The following is a 19,549-nucleotide window of genomic DNA, read 5'->3' on the forward strand; positions in this document are numbered from 1 at the left end:
AGGGGGGAGTGAGAGACAGTAAAGAGTCAGTGTGAGAGAGGGAGGTTTTAAATCCCTGCGAGTCAGCTGAGCTTCTCTAGGAGAAAAGTCCCAAACCATCCACTTTGGTCAGCATCAGACTGGAGGACCCGACGTAAAGACACAACAAAGACAGTCCACGTACCTACTGTAAAACATATTAAAGGCTCAGTACAGAAAGGTTATGCTAGCAGTTAATCCAGTGAAATTTCCAAATTTCTATCCTGCAGTTCAGTAATTAATGTTTCAAAATGTTTCCGGATCAAAAAATTGTGAATTATACTGTAGATGTGGAGCAATTGCATCTATAAGACAGAGACCAGATGAATGGCCATGAACATGGGCATTACCATGAGAAGACTGTTTTTGTGAACTCTTTCCTCATTTTCTTTTCCCCTGGGTCTGTCCCATTTTGTGAACATGATATCCCAGGAACACCTTGAGGGAATTTCTTCAAATGGCACAGACATCCACTTGGACTTGAGGAAAACTGATTAGATTTTGGTGGTCATAGGTCAAGGTGACCTCATGTCTGTCCCATTCCTGGTCTGTCGCTGGTGTAGGTACACAAGTAATAATTCTAATTTCCTAGTTTACCCCCAAGGGCGTAGCATTCCCCCAGACTGGGTGCACACCGGGTCAGAATACTCTCCAGCCTGTGCTTTAAATGTAACCCGAGAGGTTTTTGACCATTACCAGTGCTATGGAGCGATGGTGGGAGTCCCCGTTCTAGTTGTTTTTGTCAAACACGTGTGGTTGACGCAGTAGGCATTCCTCTAGTGAAGAAACGTCTCCAAAGAGAGCAACATCAGATTTAGACAAACATAGTCTCCACATGGACCGAATGAGGACTTTGACATTAGCCCTTTTCTGTAGGCTGAAGGTTATGTTTGATTATAACGTTTATGATCTGGATCTTTGACTAGGATTTGATATTTATTAGTGGTCACAAAGGCGGGTATGGACTGAAAAACCTTTTGCGCTATTGGATACCTGTGATTGTTGGCCCAATCACAATTTATTCCACTAATTCTGTAATATATTCATAACAGGACTTGGCAGTTTTTTAAAGTGTATAGATGTGTGTTTGTGTTTTTGTATTGTAATGTGGTGAGTGAAAATGTGTAAGAAAATGCTGTATGAGAAAATCGGGGTCATACTGTTACTGTGCTGTTGTCTTCGAGCTGATTGGCCAGGGTTGTGCTGTCGTACCTGACATCAGTCATCAAGTTAGGTCAGAGCAAACGCTGATGAAGACATGATGTCAAAACGGCAGTGGTGCGGCAGCTTGGCCTGAATAAAAAGAATTCTGTGGAGCATAAAATCAGTGTGTAGGCTCTTCACACAGCACATTCCTGCCAATGGTTTCACACCATTCCTTTGGTGTGCAGGTGGTAACACACCAAGAAATATTTTCATCTGCCAACAAAATGCATGTAAACAATGCAATGTTAGAGACGGGCCACTTTGCATTTAGGTGAGAAACACGAATGTAAACCTAACTTCTGTTCCTTTTCAAGAAAACCCAATTAACAACAGGCTTTTTGACCACGAACATTGGACTTGAGGGATGTATGTGTTCAGAGCAACTGCATTCTGCTGTACATACAGCATATCATGCAACTACATCACTTTTATGTTCAGCTTTTCTTTTTAAGAGAGATTTCTTTTTCTCTTAGAATTAAGGTGACATTAGATTAGATGCACATTTTCTGGTTGTATTGTGATTTGGCGGTTTTGTGATAAACCCAAAATGTGCATTAGACTTTTTTCTCTGCAGTTTGCACCACTTATATTTGCATGTTTTCTTATTTGTCCAGTACATTCCCTCAGGCAGGCCAGTCTTTTTTAAACCAACTGAATAAGTGCAACCACAAACTCAACAATGCTGAGAAAATCTGTGTAACAGAGGAAACAGGAAATAATCAGGGTGTCAAAACTGTCAAGTGACATACATCTATTTATTTTTCCACCAAAATAAACATGCAGTAGAGTTAACTAGTATCTTCATCCCTATGCATTTCATAATTTGCACGTTCATTCCTTGAGTGTCACTGTGCTGATTAAATGGCGTCGCACATGGCTGCGGCACTTTGACCCAGCCCGAGTCGAGATTCCACTGGTTAACCTCACGTTTTTACAGAAGATAAAAGTTACAGTGAACCAGAATCATTCAAGTCCTTCTGTCAAACTCAAACATGGACTTTCTCTTTTTTTTCTTTGCATGTTTTCATACTGAGTAAATATCTGCACGGATCTCTGTCAGAAGAAATGCAGCATAGTTTGTGTATTTTTGCTTTTCTAGGTGATGGGAGAATATATTATTATAGGAGAAACCCGACTCGCTCTCTGCATCAGTGAAGCTTGTCACCTATAATTAAAATATTAACATTTTAGATCATCTGTGTTCATTCATTATGAGTTTCCGAGTGTGTGTTTGCATGCTAAGCTTCTGCTTGTGAGAAACTAAAAATAGCAATGTTGTCTCTTCATTTTCTTCTGTTTTCTTTGAGTTTTACGAATTCTGTAGACTTTTACTGTTTCTGTTCAGAGTAACTGTGAGGAATAGATTGGATTCATCAGCTGTTAAGTGTCTGAATATTTCTCAAAAACAGGTTTATTTATTTGAACTGTTTTTAACATTAGAACGCTATGAATAGTGCAGAAGACTCAAAGAGCGCTAACACAATCAGGAAGCCTCGACTAAATGAGCAGTTATAGTGCAAAGAAGAGAAGCCAGATCCTCGGGGGGGGCTGAACACAGTTCATCCTGATTGACAGGCCTGATTCACTCGCCATGGGAACACCTGCACGATGCACTCGATGAACAAGCAGCTGTAGTGGGGGAGACCGTCACTGTAATCCTGTGTCCTAAGAATTCATGTAAAATCAGAAACCAATCTAAAAAACTGTACGTACTTCAGAGACTATATTACAGAAATACCTGAAATCAGAGCGAATGTGATCAGAGCGCGCTCAGATCCAGTCGAGCCCCAGAATATGCATAAATGAATTTGGTCATTTAAAATTTGCATCCTAAATGAAGCTGCTGCTTTTTTAAACTGTTACCAGTTAAATCTCATGGTTCTGTGATCTAGGCTTCCTGGAAGTGTTTGATCCAAAGGTTGGAGAAGGTGGAGGAGAGATCTGCCTTTGCATGGAGCTACGCTGGCTCTTATCACCCTGCTTCCTCTTTGTGTGAAGCTGGGCTGAACATATCTTGGACTTGTCCTGGACTGAATCCACAGATGTTATGTGTTTGTATATGTGAAATCACATGCTATGAGACAACGCCAGCTATTTTAACCTTCCTTCTGCATAATCTACAGTGCACAGTGTGTGTTTCAGTGTCAGCTAAAGGCCAGCTCAGGACGTTCTGACAGCTGTGACCGACTGTGGGCTGAAATGCAACACATGAAATGAAACACATGCTCTGTGTTTCTGTGTGGGACGGACAGGAGAAGTCTGAGGAAGTCATCTGTGTTTGTTCCTTCGTGTTTTCTGCTCTGCACACTTGTCTTTTGGCAAGAGTTAGGTGAATGCTAACTGAATAAATAAAGGCCAACTGTTTAGGAACGCCAACAGTTTCTCGACAGTTAAAGTAGACTAATGATAAGGACGGAAGTTTGAACAGGTTGAGCTGATGCTGTTGTTTTGTTGTTTACTTGGTTTTATTTGTTGCAGTAATGTGAAATGTTATTAATGTGATTCCAGTCTGGTTTTTCGAAACGAATTCATTGATCACAAAACTAATGGCAGCAGTGAGGAAACAGCAGTTACAATGTCGGCCCTTGGGGAGGTGACAGGGGTGCGGTGGTAGAGCAGTCGTCTCCCAACCAGAAGGTTGAAGGTTCGAATCTCAGTGCCGGCAGTCCATGTGTCGAAGTGTCCTTGGGCAAGACACTGAACCCCCCTGTTGCCCCCGTCGGCTGAGGTGGCGCCGCAGATGGCTGCCTCGGTTCTGTACCGGAAACACAGATCAGGTTGCTCCCCAGCCACAGGGACAGCAGTTCGATGCCTGGCTTCTCCAGTCCACATGTCGAAATTTTCTTGAGCTTCCGGTGTTGACGAATGTGTGTGTGTTTGCGCGTCTAAATGGGGAAATAGCTTTAAGTGCGTAGAGAAGTGCTATTTAAGTACAAGACCATTTAGGAGTTTGACAGTTTCATAGGTGTCTTCTGTTTGTATTCTTCCTGTTTCATGTCAGTCTCATGGAGAAACATCATCAACACTTCCACTAGCTCGGTGTGAACTGTCCAGACAATGACCTGCTCTGTCGCACATGGATTCACTCAGACATTGTACAGACTTTGTACTAGGGAGCTGGCGGGGTAAAGTTCGCTTGTCCAGGCCAACTGATCTGGACATTTGCATTCTAACAGCTCCTCTGGGTGATGTCTAGATAAGTGCAGGCTGCCTGAAAAGGGCTTAAGTCAGTGCAAAGTCCCCACATGGAAGAAAAATATACGTGTGTGTGTGTGTGTGTGTGTGTGGAGGAAGCCACATTCCCAAAGCGGGCGGAGGGTGTTTAGATTCCTCTGGCCTGGCGCTGTGATTTGTTTCCACCGCCTCCGAGGATGAAAAGCCCACCCTGAACCCATTCAACCCCCTCCCCTCTCTACCCCTGCCCCTCACCCGACCACTTGCTCACCCCTCCATGGAAACCCTGGCGTCCCAGGCTCCTCATGAGCATATGGACTGTGTTATGAAAATGTGTGGGCCCAGGCAGCACGGGGCCTCCTGCTGCTTTAATGGCCTGAGCTGTAATGAGGCATCGAGTTGCCCAGGGAGATAGTGATGGTTCTGGGTCGCCCTGTGTTCAGTACATACTGCATGCTATGGAGGGTTACAGGAGAAAACCGGCTGGTCAGCCATAAAACGAGCATGGAGCCTGCTTCTGCAGGATTCTGGTCAACAGACATTCAAGTTACAACTGAAAACTGATTTCTGTGGTTGCATCAGTTGAAGGTCATCCTCCCTGCGTCGTGCTTGGCTGGTTCCCTCTCACTCCCCTTTAGTTTAAACCATACAGGCATGTTCTAACTCATATTTTGACATATATTTTAAACACCTGATTCACTCCAATGGTTTTCTTACCTGTCAAAAACATACTGCTAACACTTAAAATCCTGTCCTCCCTTTGATTTGTGCTGGGGGCAGTTACAGCTGTCATTCTTACAATACTGGCAGGATTTTGGCAATGCAGTGCTTTTGGCCGTTGCACTTCAGTCATGTTCAGCTCTCACGTGTGATAAACAAAACGCGCCACGTCCTCGCTGTCAGCCCAGCACACAGACTTAAAGATCTGGTACTGACATATTATCTCATCTGCAGACTTATGTAACAAAGTAAAAACCAATCAGCATTTCCTTTTTAAAACATCGCTTTAATTGGACCGTCGCACAGAAGGAAATGCACAGTCTGCTGTGACTCTGACCTCTGACCTCCAGGAACTGAAGCTAAGTGGACTGTCTTTAGTTATTACCACATGTTGAACAGACCCGGGGGTCCAGTTGTCTGCAGGAGTCTGGGACTTCATACAGCCTCATGGCTTCCTTCACATATGGAACAGCCTGTTGTATTGCAGGCGGCCAGTTTTCCGCAGCAGTTGTATTATTGTTTCTGATGCCATCTACACCCCCAAACCTCACTCAGCACTTTATGGCCCTCAAGGAGCTTCACAGAGTAGTCGTGTTGATTTAGGCTCAGGATGTGAGAGGTCGACTGACGCCGGGCTGCTTGTTTTTATTGGACGGGGCGGCTTCTCCTCTGAACCAATTCTCTGCTCACAGTGTCATAAAAGGCCTTAGAGAGATTTAGCATTTTGTTCAGTAGATGCATGTTCCAGGTTCCAAACTCAGTCAGCTCCTGACTGACAGCCTGTTTGTAGATGTTTCACACAGGATGGATGCTAATGGTTTTGGTGACCCCATGACTTTTTCTCTAACAACATCATCTGCCTGTTTCACCTACGTCAGGACAAGTGCATGAAATTTGCATTAATATGGAACTTTTTTAAACGTATTCGTCCCCATGGTCAGTCAGTGACTCCCACAGAATAATGCATCTAAACAACAGTTGGATGGACTGCAGTGATATTGTGCACATTTCTGTGATCCCCAGAGGAATCCTGCTCAGTTTGTTGACAGATTGACTCCTTACTGAGCACCACCATGAGTTCGATGTTTGTGGTTTGCGGTGCCTCCGTCTGTTTGGAGAACGTTGTCTTTAACTGATTTTCTCACACTTTTTCTCCTCATACCTTGAAAAAAGGTTATAACAATCTTCACTGTGACAGTTAGTCCTCTTGTGGTGAGCATGGCTTTCTTGAAAAAGTGAAAGTGAAAATGGAGAACAAACAAATTAGCTGCTGACGTTGTGCCTGTAAAGTTAGCAAGGCAACAATAAACTACTGCAGCAATCAACAGTATACAGTGCACATGCTGTTTTAACTCTAATTTAATCTATAAATGTATTGGTTTTTTTATGTTTTCCCTTTTAACATTCAAAGGATACACACTGTAGGTTTACAAAACCCCTCTGATACTGACTGACTTCCAGACTCAATTTGCACTCAAATTTCAACTCAAAAAATAAAAAGAATTAAACATTAAAATAAGATCCTTAGGTTTACATCAGTCAAGATTCAAAACTGCAACTATACAAGTTAATATCAAAGTGTAACAGGCTTTTGGTTGCTTCTATGCATGCTTTTATTTTGAAAGGACAGACGACTTGTTTCCAGAGGGTCAGTCTTTGAGAGAGAGCCTGGAAGTAGTGCTAGTTTAGATGGTTTTTTGGAGGCGACACATTCAGTCCATCAGGATCATCATCATCAGTGTTTAGACTTTGTTAAATATTTGTGTATGAAGGTTTTAAATATTTAGCTGCTTCCATCCCAGCCTATAATCAGCTGATAAACAGAGACGAAAACTGAAAGTGGAAGATGGACTGTTCAATCATGTAACCGTTTATATGAAATACAGCCGAATGTGGTCCCGAGTAGCTGCAGTTTTCTCCTGTTTGTGTGACTCCGCTAAAACTCCTGTGATCAGCAGTTCTAGGAAATGACTTTTTAAAATGGATTTATTTATTGTTAAGATACAGTACAAGTTAAGGTCCTTCTGAAAGGCTTTTGTCTTGTCACTTTCTCACTCGGTCTGAGAGGAGACAGTCTGCACCCGCTTTGCTGCAAACAAACTGAGCATCCAGACTGCTGACACTGAGCTGAAGCTGATTATGGTTATTAGTCAAAGTACAGGAACCAACAATGTCTGTGGTTGGTGAAATTACAGGTGCTTGGTTTCTGTATTTTTAAGCCATTGAGTGATGAACCTCAGGAGGTTATTTTATGAAGTGGATAAGGAGAGAATGTTTTAGAAAGTGAAGGTTTTAAATGTGGCTGTATAAAAACAGCCAGTGTAAAAGTTAGGCTTATTTTCTGAAGTCATTTTCACTGACAACTATGTCCTCTGCACATTCTCAGGTTTGTGTTTAGAAGATGACATGAACCTGAGAGGACTGTGAATTGCGGATGCTGAGGCTGTTTACTTCTCCGGCTGTCAATCATCATAATCCGATAATAACAGCAACAGAGGTGCTGTCAGAATCATTCAGCCTAGTCAACGTCAGCTCTGCCACACTCATGTTTACTCCTGAAGAGCTTTGAAGGCTGTGAAATCTGCTTCATGCTGTCGCTGTCAACAGAGGTTAGATGCTAATGACTGTGGTGACCCTCAGACGGCTCATCTAATGGCTCTGAAAGGTCAAAATATTCACTGGTGGAAATTTCATGACAGGATCAAGTAAAGTCAGTGTCATTAACTAGTCCATATTCACAGTTTCACAATCTCAAATGAGTCTCGATTCAGAAAAACTTCACCAACAAACCCCATCTCAAATCGGTATGCAAAGTCTTTGCTCATTCCTCAGCTTGTTTCTTTCAGATCGACCTCTGTGCAGTGTTCTTTGTTTGTTTTGACTGAACAGTGTCTCACCTCTTCTCAGAGCTGAAGCTCAGGCAGCTGGTGTGTGATCAGGCAGCACCGCTGCAGAATGCCAACTGATCATCCTGCCGATCATCACCAGCAGTACCAGAGCTCACCATCAGGACCTCGGGAGCATGTGACTTTTTCCACATGATGAACCACATGTTTAAGTTGTAGTTTACATGGAATTAATTCATAACACACAAGATCTTGAATTCTAAAGTCACATTTACCTTATGGGAACTTTCATGTTCAACTACAGCACACAAGATTGTTTTAGCAAGTTGACTTTATAGTGATGATGTCAGGATGTGTGTGCGGTGCTTGTTCTCATGGTGTTATGTTGTTTGTTCTCCATTGCTGCTGAAACACTGAAATTTCCCCATTGAGGGATCAATAGGGTACCTACCTACCTACCTATGAACTGAGACTGAAATCTAAAGACTGAAGGCCAGAGAGAGAATTTCAAAAGCAACTAAACCAGTGAATGTTCCTCCTGAGGACACCTGACAGTTTCCACTCTGGGTGGAAACTGTAAAAGAAGAAGAAGAAATAAAATCTGTGTGTATATTGTTAATTGATTACCAGGTTTGGTACCAGACCATCAATCCTTTAAAGAGAGCAAACCTGGCTCATTAGCAAAGTGGGCTCCTCTGTCCATCTCACTCTCAAAAAGGAAGATGATAAGAATATTTCCCAAAAAGAAACAATTTTTTTTAAGTATTAATGAGCAGGGCTTCGTGTAGTTAAATGAGGTTAAGGGTCACAGAAGTGACCAAACACCCAGGGCTGTGTGATAACTGCATATGAATATAAAGAGAGAGCTACGTCCTAATCTGAAGAGAGAAACATCAGCTCGCAGCGCTCTGATCCTCCAGCAGCAGCAGATTAGTGGTGAAAGTCTAAAACTCGTGTTTGAGTCGAGTCGGCCGCCTGCAACAGTTTTTATAATCCACAGTTTACTCTTTTACAAACTATGAATCATGAGCCTCCAGTTGCTTCTCCTCCCTCCGGACACTGGGCTGAACAGTGTTTGACACTGGGCTGTCTTTCCCTTTCCCACGGAACAAACAGGGACTATTATGGAGTTGTTTGTCATGCGACCAAGTCCCGTCGCGGCTCACTGAGACTAGTTTGACTGACAGCACTGTCGTTAGCAGCATGATGAAGTACAGCCTGTCATGTCAACCTCATTACAGTCATTACCCCAAATTAAACACATGACTGAGACTGAACTGTCTGACAGGTTTGGTTGATTTATTGAGTGTTTGATAAGTTTTTTCTATGAAGGAATAATGTTTTTTTTGTTTTATTTTGTCAATGAACTCCAGTTTCATTTCTCTCTCTAGTATTGCTACAAAGGTTTTTAAGTATGAAGTCAATGTACAGATAAATAATCACAAACCTGGCACAAAATCAGTTCTGTGTGCAACAGGATAAAACACCATAGGCTCCTTTACATTCTACTTTTTACTATACAATGCAGATTTCCTCCAATTTAGATAATTAGCAAAGAAAGTATTTTAAATTAAGCTAAATGAGTTTGACAGTCACACCAGGACACAGGATGGCAGAGCTGGCAGTAACCAAGGTATGTCTGTGAAACTTGTGGAAATTGTGACTGGACAGTGAGTGACAGCAGGACAGATCAGGACATCTACAGGTGTATTTCATATTTATCATGGCTCTTGAGCTGCTGCCATGTGTTATTTTGTGCACCTAATTTGTTATCTGTTCTCACAGATATGAGGCAGAGGGACGGCGGGCTGAGATGAGAGGAGGAGGGCGGGGCATAGCCCGGGGCATCTCACAGTGAACACCTGTCCAGCCTTGATAACACTGGCAGGTGAACTTGTACTTCATGTCTAGGATGTCATGGTTGTTGAGTTGACCGCTGACATATAATTGGGGGCCCCTGGGCACCAGCTTGTGGTGGATGTGGAAGGAGCGTGGGTTCAGGTGCAGGTAAGCGCCTGAGTCCAGTCTCTTACGGATGCACCTGCCATTCTTCATACACAAGGGTTTGCTGCACACAGCTTGGCGGCATAGGTGACGTTAATGACATAATGTCCCAGTGGACCATCAATGTACTTCTTCAGAGTTAGGCAGTTCCGCTAGAGGAGGCAAGAAGCGATGACACTGTTAGGAGTCGGCAAAACTAAAGTATCATAACTGTTGTTTTTTTCTTGTTTTCCAGCAGCAAGTATCATCTTTATATGTCTACAGGGCTTTTTTCCACACCGCACCAGTTTTTACAGGCACAGTCACAAAAAAAAAAGCCATGGCACTGTTTACCAAAGTCACGTATCAACAGGCACAATGTTTCTAAGCTGATAAAACAGAAACAGTCACAATCTTTCATGTCTTTATTGCCTTCCTGTGTTGAGTCTGCATGCTCTGCCTGTGAATGCATGGATATAATAAACTGTCTAACAGAGAAACAGACAAAAGTGACATCAAATGGAAGAAATTTTGGAGTTTGTCAGCGAACAAATGTAAACAAAAAAAGTCACTCTCCATATACAAATGTGCTCTTTAATCCCAGTGGTCATATTACATACATACAAAAAGGAAAAAGCCAAAGGTCTCTGAGTCTAGAGGTATAATGATGATTCATGTTGGGTCCATCACGTCTCTGTAAGAAGCCTTCATCGGGGTGTTGAAATAAAATACAAATGCAGACAACAAATGAGTTGTGTGGATGGAAGGGAGGCAGGGCTACATAGAAAAGGCACTGTAAACATTTACCTACTGTTGTGTTAGCCTGCCTGTGTTTGCATTTTACTTTAGCACCTTCATGAAAGCTTTTCCCCATCCTGGACTTTTTGCCTTTTGATTGCAGACAAAAGCCATTTCTCATTTTTACCTGCGACTGTCAGTTTAACTGCTGAAATTACAAATGTCTTTGGCAGATTTGATCCAGATCTAGTCAGTTAATTAATGTTCACACCATGCTGGTTTGACACTCCATTTTCAGTTGTGTCAGGATATTTTTGAAAGCGTCTTTTAGTGATCATAACTAGATATTCAGCTTTCTGTTTAGGATTTACAGTTAAATCGGCTGTAGCAGAATGAAATCCTGACCGTGTTCACATATAAATCAGATGCTTTTCTTATGGTTTTTCTTTTTAATGTCAGAGTCTCTCTTTCAGGAAACTTTAGGTTGTGGAATAATGACATTTGTATTTATCACAGCAACAATCATAAAGATGAATTTTAGCACATTCTAAGGTATTGTTTCCTAATACTTTGTGGCTTTGTTTGTGCTGCGTACTATAATTAATAGGGCTAATGCCATAACATAATAAACACTCCATTTAATGTTGTTCCTTTGATCTGATTATATGTGAATTTAAAGCTTTGGCGTGGAGGGGTGGCAACTTTACTGAGTTTAGTAGTGAAACATATTTTACAACCTTGCATTTTGCATAAATGTAATCAGTTCAAAGTCAACAAATAGGGCAATATTTTTTGTTAGTTGTAGATTTTACTGGTACCTGTGATTGGGCATACTCTGATGATCCCCAGAGGACGACTCCTGACACTCCTAAGGCGGCGCTCTCTCCAATGGTGTGCACCAGGTCGCCCTGAAACAAGATGACTGGGGCTTGTTTTAGCTGGTACACACTATTCAGCTATAACAGACTAGTTATAGATGCATGCAGCAACCTGAACACATCACTCCTTTTCTTTCACTTTCTCATAATCTACAAATGCTCTCAAAGCTTTAAATACACCGAGGACGGGGCCTAGTGTCATCTCCACTGTTCAGGTTGTTGCGACCACAGGACCAGCTGTTCAACCTCCTGTCTGTAGGCCGACCTCTCACTGTCTCGGATGAGGCCGGTGGCCGTTGTGTCTTCTACAAACTTCAGGAGTCTAACAGAGGGGTCTTCCAAGGTGCAGTCATTTGTGTAGAGGGAGAACAGCAGCAGGGAGAGCACACATCCCTGAGGGTCACCTGTGCTGACTGTCTGCACGGTGGATGTGGTTTTCCCCAGCTTCACCTGCTGCTTTCTGTCCATCAGAAAGCTGGTCATCCACTGACAGGTGGGGGCAGGCACAGTGAGCTGGGTCAGTTTATCGTAGAGAATGTCCAGGATGATGGTGTTGAACACCAAGTTGAAGTCCACAAAGAGGACCCTTGCATAGGTCCCTGGGGAGTGGAGGTGTTGCAGAATGTAATGCAGTGCCATGTTGACTGCATCATCCACTGACCTCTTTGCTTGGTATACAAAGTGCAGGGGGTCCAACAGCAGGTCTGGTTTGTCCTTTAGGTGGGTCAACACCAGTCTCTTAAAGAACTTTGTGACCACAGATGTCAGGGCGGTAGGTCTGTAGTCTTTCAGTCCACTGATGGAGGGTTTCTTGGTAAATGATCTACTATGTTACCATAGAGAGAATAGCTCAGAAGGGTTTATTTACAACATTCACACAAACACAATCGCCAGAGCAAACTACGCAACCATCATGATAGATGGATCTGGTTGAAAATCAGTGCTTATTAAAGATGTCTGTTGGGCTTATTCCTGAAGAATCCATCAAAAAAGTAAGAACTGAAAACTTACCTCTGAAAGGACCACAAACGTGTAGGCATAGAAAGGTCTTGCGTAGACAAACACGGGCAATGTGTAGTCCATACGGGAAATTGATGCAATCCTCATGGCTTCCTTGACTCGATAGTGGACAAACTTGACAGTGTTGGGGGAGGACTTGAGCTCGTAGTCCAGGTAGATGGATGGGTAGAGGGCCGTGCTCTCTTTCCAGAGCCACATCAGATGGTCATTTCTTAGGTGCTCGAGATTGGGGCATTTACCAGTGTACTGCTGTGGGTGCTGTTTGTACTCATAATTGTAGCACTCTGGGAACAGGTAAAAGCCCCACAGCCCATCCGGCCTGCGACCTTTAGCCATGGCCAAAGTCAAGTTTATGAAGGTCTGCCCAGCCATCTCAAAACTTTCCTTTGCCTCCTTCTCCACCCTGCTCTCTGGCCAGTTTGGGTGAAGTTTCCGGATTTGCTCTTTGGATTTGTTGCGGTAAATGTCCTTGGTACCCCAATTTCGGACCCACAGTGGCCTCCAGTTCTCCCAGTCAATAACACCCAGGCCTCGAAAATCCTTATGAGGGATCAGCTTGTCAATGTCGGCCCGGGCCTTATTGAGGTGTTTGAAGATGCTCTGGTTCTGCGGCAATCCACCATTGATGGGGAGCCCTGAGTTGGAGTAGTATGGATAGTATCCCAGGTGCCTGTGGTAGAATATTGTAATATTTGGTCCATTGAGTGTTTCGTTAAGGTTTGCTACAATCTTGAAAGCGCTGAGGTCAAGGTCCACCTTGAATTGAATGTGACAGGACTCAGTAGGAGCATTCCAGATTACAACAAAAGGCCAATGGGGTCTCAAAGGTACCTGGGCTGGCTTCATCTGGCTGTCCTGAGATTGTAGCTTTACTCCAACAACAACACCAAAGACCAGTACTTGAACATGGAGTGCCGTCAGCACCATGGCCCCCGATTTCCTCATGGAGCAATTTAATGGTCCTACACAAGCAAAAGGAAGAGACAAATAAACATATTATAAGCTGCAGTGAGCAGAGATGATCAGGCAGGTCTGTGAGAGGATACATGAGTGATGATCACTGACCAGTAACAACACAATAAAACACAAAGCTTGCCTGTTCTCTGATGCAGCAGACTGTGATGAAAAGGATGACATCCAAACCACAGAGCACCAGAGATGGAGAGGACAGAGAGATCAGTCATGCTAAGCTCTTCCCTTTCCTGTACTTTTCATCACTCAATAAAACTCTAGCCACTAACTCAGAGATGCTTTTACCACAATCAGAGAGTCCGACTGGAGAATTCATATAATGATCTGCTCCACTGAAGACAGATCAAACACAATGTTAATCCATCTACTGCTACCTTTTTGTTGTCATGATTTAATACTCCACTATCAAAGTTTCATGGGATAATTGTGCAGATTTCAGCTCTTATGGTGACAGTGAAGAAATTTAGAATTTGGACATCATCTTCATACATAGCTAGCTAGTTACCAAAGCCATGAAAATCTTGACAAGTGTAGATGAGAGGTTTACAGATTGTTGTATAGGTGGACTTACAGAAATTGTCCTTAAATCAATATGATAAAGGTCAATTGTTCTTAACAACCACAGCTTCCAGTGATCACAGGCAGTATCCATTTTGTTCAGACCCATCCTGATGATCAGGCTAACCGTTGCTAGCAGTTCAAAAACATTAATTGCTGGTTTTAAAAGTAAAAGTTAAAATGTCAATATAAGGTTTATATGGAAACTATAAAGACACACATTCTTTAAAAAAAGTTATATCTGCAAATTTGCACATGACATATGAGTTCAGTGTCCACTAAAGCTTCAGTCCTACTGATGAAACAAAAACAGATTTCTTTGGAGTGATGAAGACACTGTAACCTTCCTCAGATGAATCATCTACAACAAGGCGACTTACAGTAACTACGTGATGACAATACACCCTCTACTGCTGCAATTGTTTAATGTTATCCAACTGGAGTTAGCGTTTACCTTGATGCATCCAACCAACATTCACAACATTAATGGATGGAAATGCATTAATTTGCGTTTTTCTGGACATTTTGTTAACATTTGCTCTACAGGTAGATAAAAGTCAGGCTGCAGACAAGATGAACCCCAGTATTATCAGAATTAAGCAGTTATTTCTCAATGAAACTTTTAAATAAAGTTTGTATTTTATTTAAAACTTACAACTACAAAGTTTAAAAACCCATCCTTGTATATAGACACATAATACCTACTAAAACATCTTTAACTTCTCTGTTGCTCTGCTTTTTATTTTCTCCCCTTGTTATTCTAAAACTGTTCCTTCTAGCTCTTTATGTAAGAAATCCCCACCCCACCCACCCACACGCACATCCATCCTCCCTACCTAATTGCTCTTGGCGCCCCCTTGTATGCAAGTAATTCATATTTAAGTTTTCCAAAGTGAGAGGAAAGACATTGTGATCCTGGTGTTGGGAAACATGGCCACTGAGGTTGCCTCCAAGGACGCCGCGGAAAATATTCCATCATTCTCTTTGCGGGATTGTAACCAGAGGATGGGGACAGGAAACCAGCAGTGGGCTGAGGGTTCACCAACCATTTCATTTGACAAGGTCCTGGCCAGACGCTAATGACTATAATGGCATGAGAACTTTATGATGGCAGTGATCTTGGATGTGGATCAGTGAGTTGAGAGTTGGAGGAGAAGATGTGGGAGGCACTGAACTCTCAGTTAGTTACAAATACATTGCTGAAATGTTTCCCTCTAAACATTTCAAAAGGCTACAATTTATCATTACGTTTTCTCATGTCCAGCTCAGCCTGTCTGTCTTGCACCAATTTCACAATTCTCAGTGCATGATAGTTTCTCTGGTGGTACTGATCCAAAACAAATGGAGTATGGTGAAGCCACTCAGCCTGCCCTCCAAACCACAGAAATGCTCGGAGCCTCTGGAAACACTGTGGCTCCAGATCACAAGAAGGACCCCCCAAACACAAAGTCTGAGTCCAAACTGACACATGAGACTCAGTATGATGTTTGGTCTCAGACAGACAGACACAATGAAATGACAGAAAGAAGCTCAACTAACTGGATCCAGATGAGCTCTGTCATTGTGAGCCAACTCCTATGCCATTTCTATACCATTATGTTTTATACTGACACTCTTGTCACCCAGCAGATGAATAATAATTAGTCTGGTGACAGTCATGTACAGGGCTGTTTTTAAAGCAGCCCGTAACCCCAAAGACTGATCTAGTTAGGTACCGATGTACTTACTGTTGGCCTTAGAAGTTATATTGAAGGTAGGAGGTTAGTTAGACAGACAAACTACAGCTCATTTGAAGCCTACAGAGGCCTTTACACTCTAATCCACACACTCTGATTGTATCTGGTTCCGTACCAGGTTTCAGTCTTGATGATGATCACGTGTGGTTTTCAGGCTGCTGTGTGTCTGCTGCACTTTCCAGATGTGATTTTATGGTTTTGTTAACACCAGCACTCAGACACTTAATTGCGGCAACAACGAGAAGCTGCTTTTTACATTTTACTTTCCCAGTTTTGTCATTGTTTCATCTGTCCACCCATCTGTGTTTCTATTTTTTGTCCCTCTAGAACAGGTTAATGTTACTGCTCAGTTTGAGAAAACTTCTTCGGAAACCTCTGATATATCTGACTTGGTGCTGAATAATTCAAAAGTATCTGAAAAATCATTCAATGGTGGACTCTGCATCTGGGCGGTCAAACAATTAGGATGTCCATGCACAGTGTCTGTTCAGTAGCTTCCACCCCACCAGCTCAGCAGTCATGTGACCATCCTGAGTTGCCCAATGACATGAACGCTTGCATTTCATAAACATGTCATCTTTCCCATCTCTTCTATCCAGCGTTTATGATATGAACACGGCAAGAGGATTAGAGGGTTAGCGCTAGGAGGAAATGCTGTTTGTGTCCATACTGTGAGTCAGGACAGTCCACCCATCTGGCTGGGAATCAGTTTTAAACTCCTTCAACCCAAGCATCAAAGATCCACCATCATTACTAGAATACGGACAAACTTCCAGTGAATGAATGAAAGAAAAGGCAGGAACTAAAGGTAAAAAACAACCAAGGAAATAGTGATTTCTTACTCTTTTTTTTTATGATGGAACCCAATTAGATGTTGGGTAAAACATTTCAACAATAGGAATAACAACAGGTTCATTATAAAACTGACATACCTTCCTGTCCCTGCTGACAATCAGACCTCCTTTAGATGAGATGCAGAAGTTGTTTGTGTGAAAAGCTGCTGAACTGTCTCTGTCCTCCCTCTCTGGGGTCCCCTGGATGTTATTGGGTCAGCTATTGTTGGCCTGGCCCCTCCTCATCTGTGCCCTTTCATTGAACAGCAAATGAAGGACAGTAAACAAGCTGCGGCACATTTTAGGGTTTTAAACATACTGTAGACTACAGTTACCTGGAGCAGTATTTAGGAGTTTACCCACAGAGTATCAACCAAGTGCATTCCCTACTTGCTGGATAAAAATGTTTGACCTTCACATTGTGGACTTCATGTCAGTGAGGATGTGGTACTGGAAGTCATGTAAGCTTAGTGACTGATGAGTGATGAGCTACTCTAATCAGTTTTATTTAGGTTTTTTTTTTTTTTTTTACAGTTTTTAGTATTTTTGCAGGACCTTCACAGTTGCATCAGGGGATGTTTCACTGTCTCACTGTTTTTGATTGTACTCAATAAGACAAGGTGGGCCTACAGTATGCCATGGTTATACTGCATGTCAAGAATAACATGGACATCTGAGACATTTGTTTACTGCCAGACATATGTATATTACAAACATGACCTTTCTCCTTGCTTGTGCAACTTCCTATAAGGCCCAGAAGTCTGTGTTCCAGCTGTAGAAATACTGGAAGTGCTGAGCAGAGCAGGTGGCAGTTAGACATAAACACAGAGATGGTCAAACCATGGTATATGGCAAGAACTAGCATGCAAGGTTTTAGACTTTTTCACATCTGTATTAAGCTGTATTTAGGTGATCAGATGGTAATCAGACAGCATGTAACCTCATAAACCTCTAGATCAGGGGTGGCCAATTCCAGTCCTCGAGGGCCACTGTCCTGCTTGTTTTCCAACTATCCCTGCCTGACCTGCTGCTGATTACCTGGCTCAGGTGTGTTCAGCCAATCAGAAGCTGGAAGATATAAACAAATTATCTATCCTGTCCATCCAAATCATCTCAGACACATTAAAATGCTGTAAATGTGCCTGAAATACAATAATGTATCCGTTTGTATGTATTGATCTACTTTTGTGTGCTGCTGCTTTACTTGAGCCTAACTCTATTTTAAGTTTTGTGTAACCTTTCTGTGTTTTCAGGGTTTTTAAACAAGGTTGTAGTTCTAGATATGACAATGTTCGAAGGTGGACTGAGAAGCAGGCCATCAAAGCAAGAGGGGAGACAGTGGTGTTTAAATATGGAGATAATGGAGCACATTTTCAGGCAGCCTCAGCTTGAAGACATTTGTGATGTTGCCCTTGGATATTTGTACCAACAGTGATAGAAATAGTAGTGTGAAGAATGAGAAAAGAGAGTTTAAGAGAGAAACAACCACCACACACCTGGCCAGTCGCTGCATAAAGTGGTTGTGACTGTCGGAGTGCATAATCTGTGAATGAACCTCTGGATAGGAAACAAAGACTGTTGGACATGATGACTCCTGTCATGTTGTTCTGCAGCAGTTCTTAATAGATTGCATGGACAGGCAGAGAAAAGAGCCACAGAGGGGGATTCTGGGAAGAGGGCCTCATTTAATGTGCACATCCTATTGTCTAAAGATTTTTGTTTAAGTGATCTGTTGGTGATGCAGAAAAAGTCAACAAATCCTTTACTGAACTAAAAATGAGAGTGCCATAGTAAAACTGATCTGCAGCAAAGAAAGCAATATCTTTTCACTTTCTAAAATAAAATTTTGATTTTAAATGTTTTTAATAAGATTATGGATATTTTAATGAAATAATGTCTTTATGCTTGTGTGTAAAGTCAGTAATGTAGACTGTATATAGTGTGGGCAGCCATTCTGATTGGTCAAATACATACTTTAACCAAGAGGAAAACAAGTTGTCATCAACAGTTTGATTTGTTCCTACAGTCTCTGGGCTCCTCACTTACTACATAGACCGCAGCTGTCAGGGGAGCAGAAGGTACTTTAAAAAGGCTTGTGAACAATGTGATGTTAAACTGTTTGACAAAAAATATCAATTAAAACTCACATTGAAGGTTGCTTTAACAGTAACCCAATTCAAAATCAAAAACTGATTTTGTGTTTTAGGGCTTTTAACTAGCCTATTAAAGTTGTTTTGATCAGACCATCTTTAAGTTGTTGGCTGTATGTAAGCTCACTTCGCCCAACTGTCACCGGTTGCTTTTCATTTGTCGCTGCTCTGTAAATCGCCTAATGTCTATTACAAACCTTATTTCCCATCTCACCGTCTTCCCACTCTGCTGGAGGTTGGACAGCTGTGCCACCTAGTGGTACCCTCCATGAAATACATTAAAATACAGTGTATTATTGAAATTGCAGTCTGTTACGTCTTCAGTAAACATGTGGCATGATTCGGTTAGTTTCAAATGGAGTCGGGGTGGGGTCGCTGAAGTTCATCCCTGGACAGATGATTGGGGGCTGTTAATGGTAGGGCTGCTGGTTCGATGTACGACTTCTGTTACTGAGTGACAATGAACCCAAGTTTGCTCCCACCACACATCTTGAACAGCCTGACCTTAAAGGAGTAACAACATATAAAAATAAAAAATGTATGTAGTACAATGTGCAAAATCATAAGTAAAAGTAGTTATGATGCAGTTCACAGTTCATGTTAATATATGTCATATTATTGGACTATAATTATTGATGTATTATTGTGCACATCGCATTTAATGTTGCAGCTGGTAAAAGTGGAGCTAATGTTAACTACCTTATATGTTTAAAACTT

At 42.2% G+C, this 19,549-nt stretch overlaps 1 protein-coding gene across 1 annotated transcript; it reads right to left on the reverse strand.

Annotated features, from left to right (window-relative positions):
- Window positions 1-9,743: 9,743 nt before the first annotated feature.
- hyal6 (hyaluronoglucosaminidase 6) lies at window positions 9,744-18,819 on the reverse strand. The gene is given in 6 exon segments (XM_020593372.1): window positions 9,744-10,037; window positions 10,040-10,120; window positions 11,504-11,593; window positions 12,575-13,545; window positions 16,782-16,935; window positions 18,657-18,819. Coding segments are annotated over 4 exon segments (1,419 nt in total). The 5' UTR covers window positions 13,529-13,545; window positions 16,782-16,935; window positions 18,657-18,819.
- Window positions 18,820-19,549: the final 730 nt, after the last annotated feature.

Source organism: Monopterus albus, unplaced genomic scaffold (assembly GCF_001952655.1).
Source record: "Monopterus albus unplaced genomic scaffold, M_albus_1.0 scaffold19.1, whole genome shotgun sequence".
Taxonomy (NCBI): Eukaryota; Metazoa; Chordata; class Actinopteri; order Synbranchiformes; family Synbranchidae; genus Monopterus; species Monopterus albus.